The following is a 12,576-nucleotide window of genomic DNA, read 5'->3' on the forward strand; positions in this document are numbered from 1 at the left end:
CATTTACGGAGTTGTTGTGAATAAAAGGTGATAATTTCTACTTAGGTAGGATGTTGTTTCTTCTAAATCTATGTCGTTTTACTTTCATAATAATTATATTTTGTATTACATAAATTAGTGATGAAATCACACTTTTAGTAAATTTACCATCGGTTTGCCATTACTCCAATGTACTATAATTATAAAATATGTATATAGATGAAATGCACTGTCTATCCGTGTGTACCGATATCCCAGTGGTAGTGGAGTGCGTTGTATCGCATATTATCTACCTCAAGCCTTCGGCTCTTCGAATCCTAGTTGTAAGCGTAGCTAGTGAAATGCTCGCCGCGTTGTTTAATTTATTTTATACGTACGTTTATATTATACATAGGCCGTTTAGACAGTCTCACACGGGACATAATCCCTCTACAATTCTCATATAAAATTAATAATGAAATAGGTTTATTTAGAGTACAATACGCATAGAAAATTAAACTCGTGCGAGACTGTCTGTTTTTTATAATTGTACAGGGCTATCTCAAAATGTGTATCGCCCATGTTCGAGCAGCTATTGTTCATTTTAATAACCGTCAGATGCCCTTTATTTAAGGTGTACATTTTTTTGGGTGTCTGATGTAAACTACGGTTGAGTACTAGTTGATTGTTTTTAAAGCACAATGCACATGATTTATTTTAATTAATCCGAAATTGAAAAATGGTATTTTATATATACATGTAGAGTATATATAGAAATGTTTTCAGGGTAGCCCTGTTCAGTACAGCGCTGATGTGGCGCACATTAGTCGAGTGATTGTTTGCGTTGCATGACGCGTCCGTCGCGGAATGGAACAGTTATCGTGTAAATTGTATAATAAATTCTTGAATCTTCTCTGCATTTATAATAATTGATTGCGCACGGCGCGTGTGCAGAGTAGTCTAGAATACTGAATAAGAGCTAGCGCGCGAGAGCAACTTTTGTCTCCGCAACTATTTTGTCTCTCCCATCAACTCTATGGGGAGTTACGTCGCTACGTGCGCGCACTTTCTTACTAGCCCATAGAGTTGATGGGAGAGACAAAATAGTTGCGGAGACAAAAGTTGCTCTCGCGCGCTAGCTCTAACAAACTAGTTGTAACTTGTTCTCGACCGAGTCGTTGGCAGTTCCATATCAGATGGCGCTAGTGTCGCGCGACGACAAACGATGGATCCTATCTAGTTTACCTCAGTAACATAGTTGTATCGATGTCATTTATGACGCAGCCTATTACTATTAAGTTTATCGAGTAAGTTGTAAAGTGTGTGTACATAATAAAGTAAGTAAGATCGTGTACAAATTATTTTTATCGATTGTTTCGTCTCACGTTGAACCCGCCCGCGGCGAGGGAATGCCGCTCCGAATATAATACTCACGACTCCTATATCTACACTTTGATGTTAACGTCGTTCATTGCATATCGACAATTATATTTTCAAATCGGATTTAACCACCAAAGACTTCAACTGAAAATTTGAATTTAGTACGTAGAACGGTTTGTAAATACATTATGTATTTAATAGATTATACCTTTATGTCAAAATAATAACTTTTATACGATAGATCGCTGCGTTGTATTACAGTGTAATGTGAAATTGATGTGTTCCGTATCAATTATAATAATGCAATAGATACTAACGCCATTGTTGTTACATAGTCATGTTATATTATCATAATACGATTATAATTTTAGTGTAAAGTATCTACTCTATAGCCAAAGTGTAATTCTCAAAACCAATGTATATATTGTGACCAGTGAACTTGTAATCGAAGGAACTTAGTAAAATTACGTTGACATATATATTATAAACTACATGTAAAGCATAGAACAATTGCTTTGTATAAACAAATATACAATATTTGAATTTATATTTATAATTCGATTCGATTTTTTGTCGTTGTAACATGGTTGAAAACCATTTCTACATTCGTATTTGCCGATGAGAGTGCACACTGCACTAATGCGTTCAAAACTTAACGTACGGACAATTAAATAATATAGTTAAGGCAATGACGAAATGATAAATCTATACTTAAACGCATATGGAATTTTTATACACTAGATTTTCTACGGCAACTCGTGTCGTTCGGATAGCTATTTCAATGTAAGTGAAAATTCACGCTAGCGATATATAATTAAAGTTAATATACCATATAATAGGCCAAATTAGTCTCCGATGTACAACAATCCTGGACATTGCACAGTCGTGGTCCAGTGTGTCGACTCGTTAAGGGTAATACCAAGTGCCTTCAGAAATCCAGCCTCGTCGGAGCGCAGGATTGTTGATTGTGAGCACAGTACTGCCACGACTCTCGGCAATTCACCTTTTGCGTTGAGTTCTTTTGTTCAGTTTATCATTTTTTATATTAGTCAATAACGTCGTCTAGGTGTGGGATTTCCCTAATAAGTGTAGTGTAACGAACACCTCGTCAAGTGTTAGTGCACCACGAGCGATACCGGACGCTGTAGAGAGGTCGTAGGATGCACGTTCATGTGTCGTTGTCGAGGGCTCAAGGCACGTTGCAAAGCTTTTGTTACTCGTTTCGTTTCTCGTTTCTAGTTATTGTAAACGTTAAAAAAAATCTTTATTTTTTATATTGCATAGTGCCTTTTGCTCAATTAATGAAATTGTCTATTTGAATGTGTTATGATGATTTGTTTGTTTTGTACATTTCTTGTAAAATGTTTAATCGTGTGTATAGTTGACGTCGACACGATCGCTAGGCAGCTGTTCACAGTTCCTCTATAGACGAGCCAGCCGAAGTATTCCATAAGATGATTGTCCAAACGTGTCATTATTGTAACCAGTAAATGTAACAACTTCTTACTAGGAGTAAAACTGGGCAATACGATTGGGGTGACTTCGGCGAAGTCTCGCACAACGTTGCCTCACACAGCGTTCCCTGCGAGCTACAATAGCGACATAATTGAGTTTATTTAAATCAGTATTTATTATTATTTATAATTTTCCACCTAATAAGGCAGTTATACCTCATATTTAGTAACTATTTTCGTAAATTATTGACTGATAAACTAATTTCCATACAATGTGTTCCTCGTGTGATTTGAGTGCGTGTTTTGTATAGTGTGGGGGTAGCGTTGTGCTCTATGCTCAATTTAGATACAATTCACCAAACGTATGATAATGTATAATTTTTATATTTAATTTAATGAGAACCGAGTACCTATTAATAATAATTTTAATATTTATATAAATAAAAGTTACAAAAATTATACTTTCGTTTTATTTCTTATACTTTTTAAGTATGTTCTAATAAATATCGCACTATTATAATAGAGAGGAGAGGTGTATATGATGTTAGTCTTTCACTTAGTACAAATTCTACAAAAATCATTTCACTGACGAATTAAACATCCTACGGATTACGGTATTTTTGCGAATCCGGGAATTTAGGTGCCTACACATATTTTTGAGTAGGTAATTTATGATTTTGCATCACTATTAAAATAAAATAAAAATAAGTAGAAAAAAATGTATATTTTTATAAGTTAGTACAAAAATAAATATTATGTATTAAAAAAACTGAATCTATCATGAAATTGATTTATTTATTTTTAATTTTGGCTCTTAGTTCCCTTAAATCTAGCTTTAGAGGCTTTCTCGGTATCCTACCCGGTACCCTACACTGACAAGGCTTCTGAGTTCCATAACATCTCAAAAGGCACGCCATAAAGAAACAGCCTTGTTCGCCGTTATGCTTTATTTTCTTTAAATCATTTATATAATACTCTGGTAGTTTATGTTCTTCTGCGCCCAGGACAATAACTTCCTTATAAGTCCATGACGGCCATCGCTCTATGGGTATCTCATCATTATCTCCCCTTGGTAGCGGTATAACCAAGTGCTCATATACAAGGCATTTTAAAACTCCAATGTAAGGAGTTAGAATGTTAGAATATTTGGAGTAATAAATATTTTTGTCCACACCTTCTTGCCTAGTAACAAATGATGTAACCTATATATTATTTCCCAATAACATAATATGGCTCTTTTTTTATAATATGGTAGCCTACCACCCGCGATTTCGCTGCCATTATCAAAAGAAATTCCCGTGGGAATAATATGAATTACCTCGCAGTAGACATAAGCTCTAAGATCCGAAATCCGAATATAGGTCGACCTTCACCGGCGTGATAATAGAATGAGACCAATTTTATTATGGTTTGCTGAAAAAATCCTGAGCAGTATATTTTTAGTTAATTATTAAAAAAACTTTTTATTTTTTTAATTATGCAGTATTGAGATAATAAAACAATTTTTTTATAAAACAGCGCTCATGCTGATATAATTTTTTTTCTATCATCCCATCAAGTAAAAATATCTAGTGAAGGTCGACCCTTATTCGGATCTTCTTTCGTAGTAACCTAATAGATATGATATCGTATAAAAAATATAAGACGTTGATTATGTTTATATTTTTAATTAAAGATTTAATTCGACTCACTTATCTAAAGAAGCTTTATTATCAGTGTGCAGTCGCCAGATTACTCCCCAAATATGAGCATTAGCTGTTGGTACTGGAGTTGCTGTTGGACCTCCCCAAAACTTCGAATATTTTATGAAATCAAGTCTGTAATTCTGTTAAATAACACAGGAGCATTTAGTATTATACTTATTTAACTTTTGAATAAATATAATATCATTAAAAAACTAACATCAAGTCGGCCTATAGAAACAAACTCTGCTGTTGGGTTATTCATATGAATTCTAAAGGTCCATATATTGCTGCCATATGCAAAGTATAAGAATGTGTTTGGTTTACCTATTTCAGATTTTAACATAATAAAACAAGTTTATTTTTAAAATGTATATATTATATATATATGTATATTATTCAGACATTACATTATATAAATAAATCACCATGACATTTATATATAGAAGATTTTGAGATGTCATTCATAACAGCCTGCCTATCACATCAATTTTCAATAACCATAAAAACTCAAACAAAATACTAAGAATTCATGTTCAATTTTTCTATCATTTTTGGAGAAGCTTTTTGTCCATTATGTGGAATTTTCTTAAGTTTAATCAAATACTCTTTTGGTAAGTTGCATTCCATTGCTCCTTTCATTATACACTCTAAATATGTAATGGAGGGCCTCCTTTCATTTGGAATTTCCTCGTCTTCTTTCCTCGGGGGTGGATTAATTGTCTGTTGGTATGTTCTGCACTGCACTATGGTACCATCAAGTGTCTCAATGTCAACAGTTTTAGGAAAATACCAATTGGTCTCCACACCTTCTTGCCTAAAAAATATGATAGGTAATTTAAATTATACAGGGTACTGTACCACATGATTATTCATATTCAAATTTCATTTATTTACAAGAATGTAGTTACAAAAAAGGTGTTATTACAATGTTAAGACGCTAATACATTCTACCCACTTTCTGGGTGTGCAAATATTTAAATGGAAATCCATACTATAATATTATAAATGCGAAAGTAACTCTGTCTGTCTGTCTGTTACTCAATCACGCCTAAACTACTGAACCAATTTTCATGAAATTTGGTATGGAGATATTTTGATACCCGAGAAAGGACATAGGCTACTTTTTATCCCAGGAAAATGACGCAATCCCGGAAATCCCACGGGAACGGGAACTATGCGGATTTTTCTTTGACTGCGCGGGCGAAGTCGTGGGCGGAAACCTAGTATGTTATAAATTAAATTACACTATACAAATTCTTCCCGTCACTAATCACTATTGTTAAACGTCACTATATTATTATTATATAATGTTTATTGATAATGTTAGCAGAATCAAAAAAATGAATTATAAATCAATACTGACCAATCTAAGGCAGGCATGTCTTTATTCTGTATTCTCCAGACAGCACCCCAAACATGAGCATTTTCAGTTGGTACAATTGTAGCCGATGATCCTCTCCAGTGATCACTGTACTTTATAAAATCTAATTGATGGTTCTAGAAAAGGAAAACATAATCAAAATATAGAAAATACACAACTTTACACTGTCAAGCTTATAATTTTACTTACATCCAGCCTGCCAATTCCAAGGAATTCTGCTGAAGGATTATTTATATGGATCCTTTGTTTCAATAAATTGCTTCCGTAAGCAAAATAAAGAAAGGTATCTTTCACAGGTGCAAACATGGTTACAATATAATGTAATTTCTGTAATATTTCAAGTACTTATAAAAAGTTTTAACTTTAAATGTTTGAAGTTCATTTATCCCATACCATTCTCAATGACAGTTAAAGGTATATAATATTATATAAAACACTATGATAGTAGTGTATAAAACACAAGATAACAGTTATCAAAGTAAATTGACTATAATTAAATTAACAAATTTGAAATTTCCACACCTGTTTTGACGTGGTTTTGACTTTTGACAGAAAAACCAGATAAATGTCAAAAATCAAAAGTCAAAACTGACACGCAAGTATCAATAATAGGTACAAGCACTCATGTATCTTGGTACTTGCAAAAAATTCTCCTTAATTTATGGAAATTTCGTAGCGGCCCGGCTGGTCTTCAATCCGTAGGAAACTTCACTTAATTTTCTTCAGTTAGTGTAGTGCGCGATTATTTAACGATTGCTTTATTATTTAACTTTTCAGTTTAAGTATACTATATAATCTGTGGTTTAAGGAATGGCAATGGAAAATGAAGACAAATGGTTAATTTCACAACCAGCCAACAAATCCTATGATTAACTATGGAATTTATGTTTATACGTTTATACACATAACACGCATGGGTGTATGGACATGGATAAAATTGAAGAAATATATTTTTATAAGATTTTAATTTCCATTTGCTTATAATATAACACTTCATAACACTAAAAAATTCATATTTCTGTATAACATTCCTACAACGGTTATATAAAATATATACTTTTGTAATGGTATGTAAAAATATAGTGATTAACTTTCAACAAAGGTACTATAGCACTACAAATACTAATTATGATCTATATAAAAAATGAATTATATGGGTACATGTAGAAAAATTAAAAACCACTTTTAAAAACTTTAGAACTGCCATATCGTCCTATGCAATATTGAACAGTAGCATATATTTTTAATAATCTCCGCTCCACTGCTCTAAAATGTTCTTCAGTTGCTAACTTATGCCCTTGAAAAGACGATAGAATTTTTACTGTTTCTGTCAAGCTGCCGCCTGAAATAATTTCTAGGTGCTGCCAGGTTGAAGATGCCATACTGAAAAAAAAGACCAAAAGATTATGGATGATAGAAAAAAAAATTCTATGGTAAATTAATTACAATGCAAACTTCCTTACATGCAGCACTGATAAAGTGGAGCTAATATATCCAGCTCATCAACTAAAGGATTACCAAGACCTTTTCCATTATCTAATAAAATAATTTGCTCTTTATACACTTCATATCTATGTCTGTCTCCATTTTGAATAAGAAAGTCAAAAATGGCAACATCAATGAGATTAAGAAGCCTTTTTGTGCTCAATGTTCCTCTTACTTTCCTGAAAGAATGGTTTAGTTAAGCATACATTATTTAGTACTGGGGATTAAGACTTAGAATATTCAATGTAGTGATTTTTTGGTAACATATTTTTGTGTTTGTTTCTTTAACTTATTACTTTTTATTAAATGTATCATACTTACGTACAAAAGTCATTGTCGGTTTCCCATTCCATTTTTTTGCTACTGTATGATCTCCTCCACGGAGACTTGTATACTTTAAATGTTTTGTCTAAAAAGAGTATTGCTGCTCCTTCTACTTGTCCCTTACTGTCGGGACATACTGTTTCATTCACTTTACAATAAAAGCATTTTCCATAAATACATAATGCTCCATTATCTATAATCACCAATTTATTTAAGGAATGGAATTATTCACACAACTTATTTGTAATTAAAAAGAACATATAGAAGTAGATTTATTAACATTCATCATAAAAAGTATCTTGATATGAAACTGTAAATTAATTTTCTAGTATCTGATTAAATATTACCATTTTTTACCATAGTTCTCCTTAAGCCTGATGTAGCAACTGGCACAATATCCTTATCCAAATGTATGTAACGAATTACAGATGGTGCAATCCATTTAAAGTTTAAAACCATGGCCAGGTAGTATGCAAATACTTCCGAGTTGTGCCGGTCAAAACCAGCATAGATATTACCTTTGATTACATGATCTAAGTTATATCTCTTTGGTTTAAAGTACACTTTTTGTTTACCCTTAAAAATACATATAAGATAAATTTAATATTGTGAATAATATAACTGATCCATTTAAGGTTCTTTTTACACTTTAAATAAACAAAGAGTATAATGTGTACCTCTATGAGAAGTAAGAGCTTTAACTGTGTTCCTTTGAGTGCATTATCAACTAATGCTATCTGTGAGGACTGCAAAGCATGTAATATCTTGCCACCAACACCGTTCTCATGAGGGAATAGTGATTGATTACTGATCCACTGAAATGTGATAAATTATCACATTAGAATGTACTTAGTATATCATGAATGGAATTTCACTCAATATAAATAATACTCACTTTATCAGTTTCATCCCAAACAGATGCTGGATTGTCATTTTTGCTTGAATTAAATGAACTTACTAGAGATTTTTGTATTTTAATAAACTTTGAGTTCTTATTCTTATATTGGCTTGGCAAATAATTAAGATATTCATATATATCTTTAAAAACACTAGATGTCAGGTCAAACCTAAGGTTAGGTACGTTGAACTTTGGGGATTTTCGGTCAATTGTATTTAGTGTATAGAAAAAATAAATATTGAGGATAACAAGGGCAAGCAAAAATACAGAAAAGCTGAACGCATAATTTAATGACATTGTGTTGTCTCATGAATATACTTCCATGGTCACATTGTACACTCTCACATTGTTAAACTCGAAAGGTCGCAAAATACCTACATATTACATATTTTTATAAAGGATCTTTTATGATAATCTTGATCTCAATAATTTGCAAGTTATTAAACAATGTTTCGGATAAATTTAGAAAAAAATCATGTTCATAGCTATACATGAAGTAAAAAGATAATTATATATGAACACATGTATTAAATAATTAAATGTAAATATTGTTAAAAAGTTTATTTATTTGTTTTATGTTTAAAATTTCTATTTATAAACTCTAACCTCAAAATAAAAATGTCATTTTGAACAGTTGACTGTTGACATCGAGGTTGACATACTTTATCATTGTCATTCAAAAGTTTTTTTTTTATCAGAGGATGGATACTTGTGATTTTATTTAGGTTACAATCAGTGTTGCAATATTACCAACATATAAAAATTACAAAGATGATAGATACTTAATAATATAAGTGTGTAATACTATATTATAAGGGTGTATTCAGAAAGAAAGCTTGAAACTTATAAGCGCTTATCGGCGCTTGTCAATGCTGGTTTTGACAAGCTTGTCAATGCTGGTTTTGACAAGCTGGTTTGAGCATTGACAAGCGCCGATAAGCGCTTATAAGTTTCAAGCTTTCTTTCTGAATACGCCCTAACGTAGTATATACCTTTGGGGCTATATTTTGTAAATAATTTATATTTTATATCATTGCTTTATTGTATGCCGTATATAAGTCCCATACTATATTATAATGTCAGCCGCATATCCCTATGAATAGTAGGCTCCGATCTGCACCACTCGTGATCATCCACAGCACACGTCCTTATCACACATCTATAGTGTGTCTTAGCATACATCCTTCCATCTCAAAAATGTATCTTAGATGAATCCGTATCCACCAGTGCTAAGCTGTATGCATCAATTAATATGATTGGTGAATATGAAACGCATTTACATTTTACAGCACCGTAGGCTAACGTAGCATAGTACATCTCCAGTGGGAAGGCACCCTTTATATTTTATGCGTTTGGCAATATATTTAAATCCATCGAATTAGGTTCACCCACAGAACAGGGTTCACCTTTATAATCCAAAAAAAGGATGAGATGCCATTATTGGCATTACAAAACTAAGAAACACCGCGCCGCGACTTCTCGCCGCCTTATATTATGTAGTCAGGCCATATATATTAATAGTAAAAAAAATCTAGATTTGTAATGTACTTTATTACATATTTTGTACATGTGTTGTATTAAACGGATATCCAAGCTGTTTTCGTAAACTTACAACTGCAATTTGTCCATTTGTGGGAAATGTATAAATGTATCCTATGTAGTGAGCAGGAAGACCGCATTGGTACGCACCTAATGCTATAACCTAAAAATTAAACGATAAGTAAAAGTCTAATTAATCATTCCATTACTGCATAAATTGATAAATTTCAATTGTAACCTGTAAGTATGTGTTGCTAGGTCGTCTTTCAGGAGCTAAGTTTTCTGGAGAAACCACGGGAGGGTTGTTTATTAGCTGGTATGTGCGAGCGGTTACTTCATGTCCCTCGGGTGTAAGAATTTTCACATACTTTGGATAATATAGTCCTCGATGCACACCTTCTTGGCTAGTTTATATAATAAATGAAACAAATAATTCAGCTTTCTTTATTAAAATGTTACTAAAACGTGATTAACAAGATAGGTTTTCAACTTTCGAAAATGTATCAACCATTTTAAAGGCTTAAGCTAAATAGGTACTTGATTTCCAATGATTACGATGTGATATTTACTATCTGCGCTCTGCGGTTTCACTCGCGTGGCCCTACTTCTGTTGGTTTTAGCGTGATGATATAGGTAGGTATATAGCCTATAGCCTTCCCTGATAAATGGGCTATCCAACACCGAAAGTATTTTTCAAATCGGACCAGTAGCTCTGGAGACTAGCGCGTTCAAACAAACAAACAAACTCTTCAGATTTATAGGTAAAATACTAGCTGCTCCGCGCGGTTTCAGCCCCGTGGCTCCACTCCTGTTGGTAGTAGCGTGATGATATATAGCCTAAAACCTTCCTCGATAAATGGGCTATCTAACACCGAAATAATTTTTCAAATCGGACCAGTAGTTCCCGAGATTAGCGCGTTCAAACAAACAAACAAACTATTCAGCTTTATAATATTAATATAGATTAGTGTAGACTAGTCTTTAAAATCTTCATATAACTCGTTATTGAATAAGCAAGTTTTAAACAATAACAAGTAAAGAAAAGTTACCCATCTAGAGCTGCGATCTCGCTGATATCAATTGCCCAAATAGCTCCCCACACGTCACTTCGATAATGTTCAGCGATTGTGGCAACTGCTCCACGCCAATTAGCCAAATATTTATCGAAATCTAATCTGTAATGCTACAAAACTCTTCATGAAACTTTATTTAATAGTAGACGGAGTCTTAGAAGGTCATAGAAGCACATACATATTACACACTAGCTTCCGCCCGCGACTCCTCCGCGCGGATGTCGGTCTTCGCGTGGATGGTTTATTTCTCCATTTTGAGTAACTCTGACAATGGCATCTTATAAATATCTATTGGACCCAAATACGGCTAGGCCTATAATAATACGCAACGTGTGTTCGCGGTTCTACAGAACAACGTCTATGGATAAAACTGAAAAATTAAGATTAATTTTTTCTACGTATTTTTCCAGGATAAAAAGTATCCTATTTTACGCCCAGGATAATAAGGTACCTATAATTATACCAATTTTCATCGAAATCGAACCGTTAGTTTTCACGTGATGCCTTCATATACAGACAGACAGACAGACAGACAGACAGACAGAAAGACAGACAGACAGACAAAAATTTTTTTAATCACATATTTGGGTTTGGTATCGATCCAGTAACACCCCCTGGTATTAATTTTTTCAATATTTTCAATGTACAGAATTGACCCTTCTACAGATTTATTATATGTATAGATAACTTATTAACTTTTTATTCGTTTTTTTTGATCAGCGCTTAATTTAACTTACCTACTGGGGTAGGTATGTTGAGATATTCAAGAATTAATGATTTAAACTATAAAGCCTCATGACAACCTAATGACTGTTATCTACTTTTGAGAAAGAAATATACAAATTGTACTTACTGGTAATTTTGCTGGTGTTATAAAGACAGCAGACGGGGAATTTATCCGCATCCTTCTATCCAAGAGGTTACTGCCGTATGCGAAATATAGGAACTTTCTTTCATGTTGAGAAAAATTGCATGTGCTCAGTAGAACATTATAAAGTATTAAAAATAATAGTATAAGTTGCATTGTCACGTTATATACCTATGTAAAGATTAAAATTGAAATGGTGTAACAAGCATGAACAATGTTGTAGCTGCGTATAAATCATATTTTGATAACAATCGTAATCTAACAATGGCATCGTTGAGACTATTGAAAATATTTCATCTGATTAAAACTTAATATTAGAGATCTGTACTGGAAGGGTAAAAATGCGATTGGTACCTTATTTGCATAATATGTTTATGTAGGTAGCACATGCCACTTATTCACATCTGTTTGAAGTTGAAAAGTAGAGGAAGTTTATACTTATGTAAATATCTTATGTACGAGGCTTGCTGCTATTGCTTCACATACCAGATTTCGGTCGCCACCAGAGCGATGCATAAATTTTAATATTTG

The 12,576-nt window shown here is 33.0% G+C and overlaps 4 protein-coding genes across 4 annotated transcripts; all 4 read right to left on the bottom strand.

Annotated features, from left to right (window-relative positions):
* Positions 1–3,579: 3,579 nt before the first annotated feature.
* Positions 3,580–4,820, bottom strand: LOC123694102 (gamma-glutamylcyclotransferase-like). Its single transcript, XM_045639413.1, has 3 exons — positions 4,695–4,820; positions 4,484–4,617; positions 3,580–3,974 (listed from the first exon to the last, which is right to left on the bottom strand). The coding sequence occupies exons 1-3, from the start codon at positions 4,818–4,820 to the stop codon at positions 3,584–3,586; spliced, it is 651 nt and encodes a 216-aa protein (XP_045495369.1). The 3' UTR covers positions 3,580–3,583.
* An 11-nt stretch (positions 4,821–4,831) lies between these two features.
* Positions 4,832–6,395, bottom strand: LOC123694109 (gamma-glutamylcyclotransferase-like). The gene is made up of 3 exons (XM_045639428.1): positions 6,048–6,395; positions 5,841–5,974; positions 4,832–5,291 (listed from the first exon to the last, which is right to left on the bottom strand). The coding sequence occupies exons 1-3, from the start codon at positions 6,162–6,164 to the stop codon at positions 4,997–4,999; spliced, it is 546 nt and encodes a 181-aa protein (XP_045495384.1). The 5' UTR covers positions 6,165–6,395; the 3' UTR covers positions 4,832–4,996.
* Positions 6,396–6,804: 409 nt separating this feature from the next.
* On the bottom strand, positions 6,805–9,176 carry LOC123694117 (glycosaminoglycan xylosylkinase homolog). Its single transcript, XM_045639434.1, has 6 exons — positions 8,563–9,176; positions 8,345–8,482; positions 8,015–8,243; positions 7,665–7,860; positions 7,322–7,522; positions 6,805–7,241 (listed from the first exon to the last, which is right to left on the bottom strand). The coding sequence occupies exons 1-6, from the start codon at positions 8,860–8,862 to the stop codon at positions 7,031–7,033; spliced, it is 1,275 nt and encodes a 424-aa protein (XP_045495390.1). The 5' UTR covers positions 8,863–9,176; the 3' UTR covers positions 6,805–7,030.
* A 919-nt stretch (positions 9,177–10,095) lies between these two features.
* Positions 10,096–12,202, bottom strand: LOC123694305 (gamma-glutamylcyclotransferase-like). The gene is made up of 4 exons (XM_045639708.1): positions 12,031–12,202; positions 11,154–11,287; positions 10,343–10,508; positions 10,096–10,267 (listed from the first exon to the last, which is right to left on the bottom strand). The coding sequence occupies exons 1-4, from the start codon at positions 12,199–12,201 to the stop codon at positions 10,118–10,120; spliced, it is 621 nt and encodes a 206-aa protein (XP_045495664.1). The 5' UTR covers position 12,202; the 3' UTR covers positions 10,096–10,117.
* Between the last annotated feature and the right edge of the window lie 374 nt (positions 12,203–12,576).

This window comes from Colias croceus, chromosome 1 (assembly GCF_905220415.1).
Source record: "Colias croceus chromosome 1, ilColCroc2.1".
In the NCBI taxonomy this organism is placed as follows: Eukaryota; Metazoa; Arthropoda; class Insecta; order Lepidoptera; family Pieridae; genus Colias; species Colias croceus.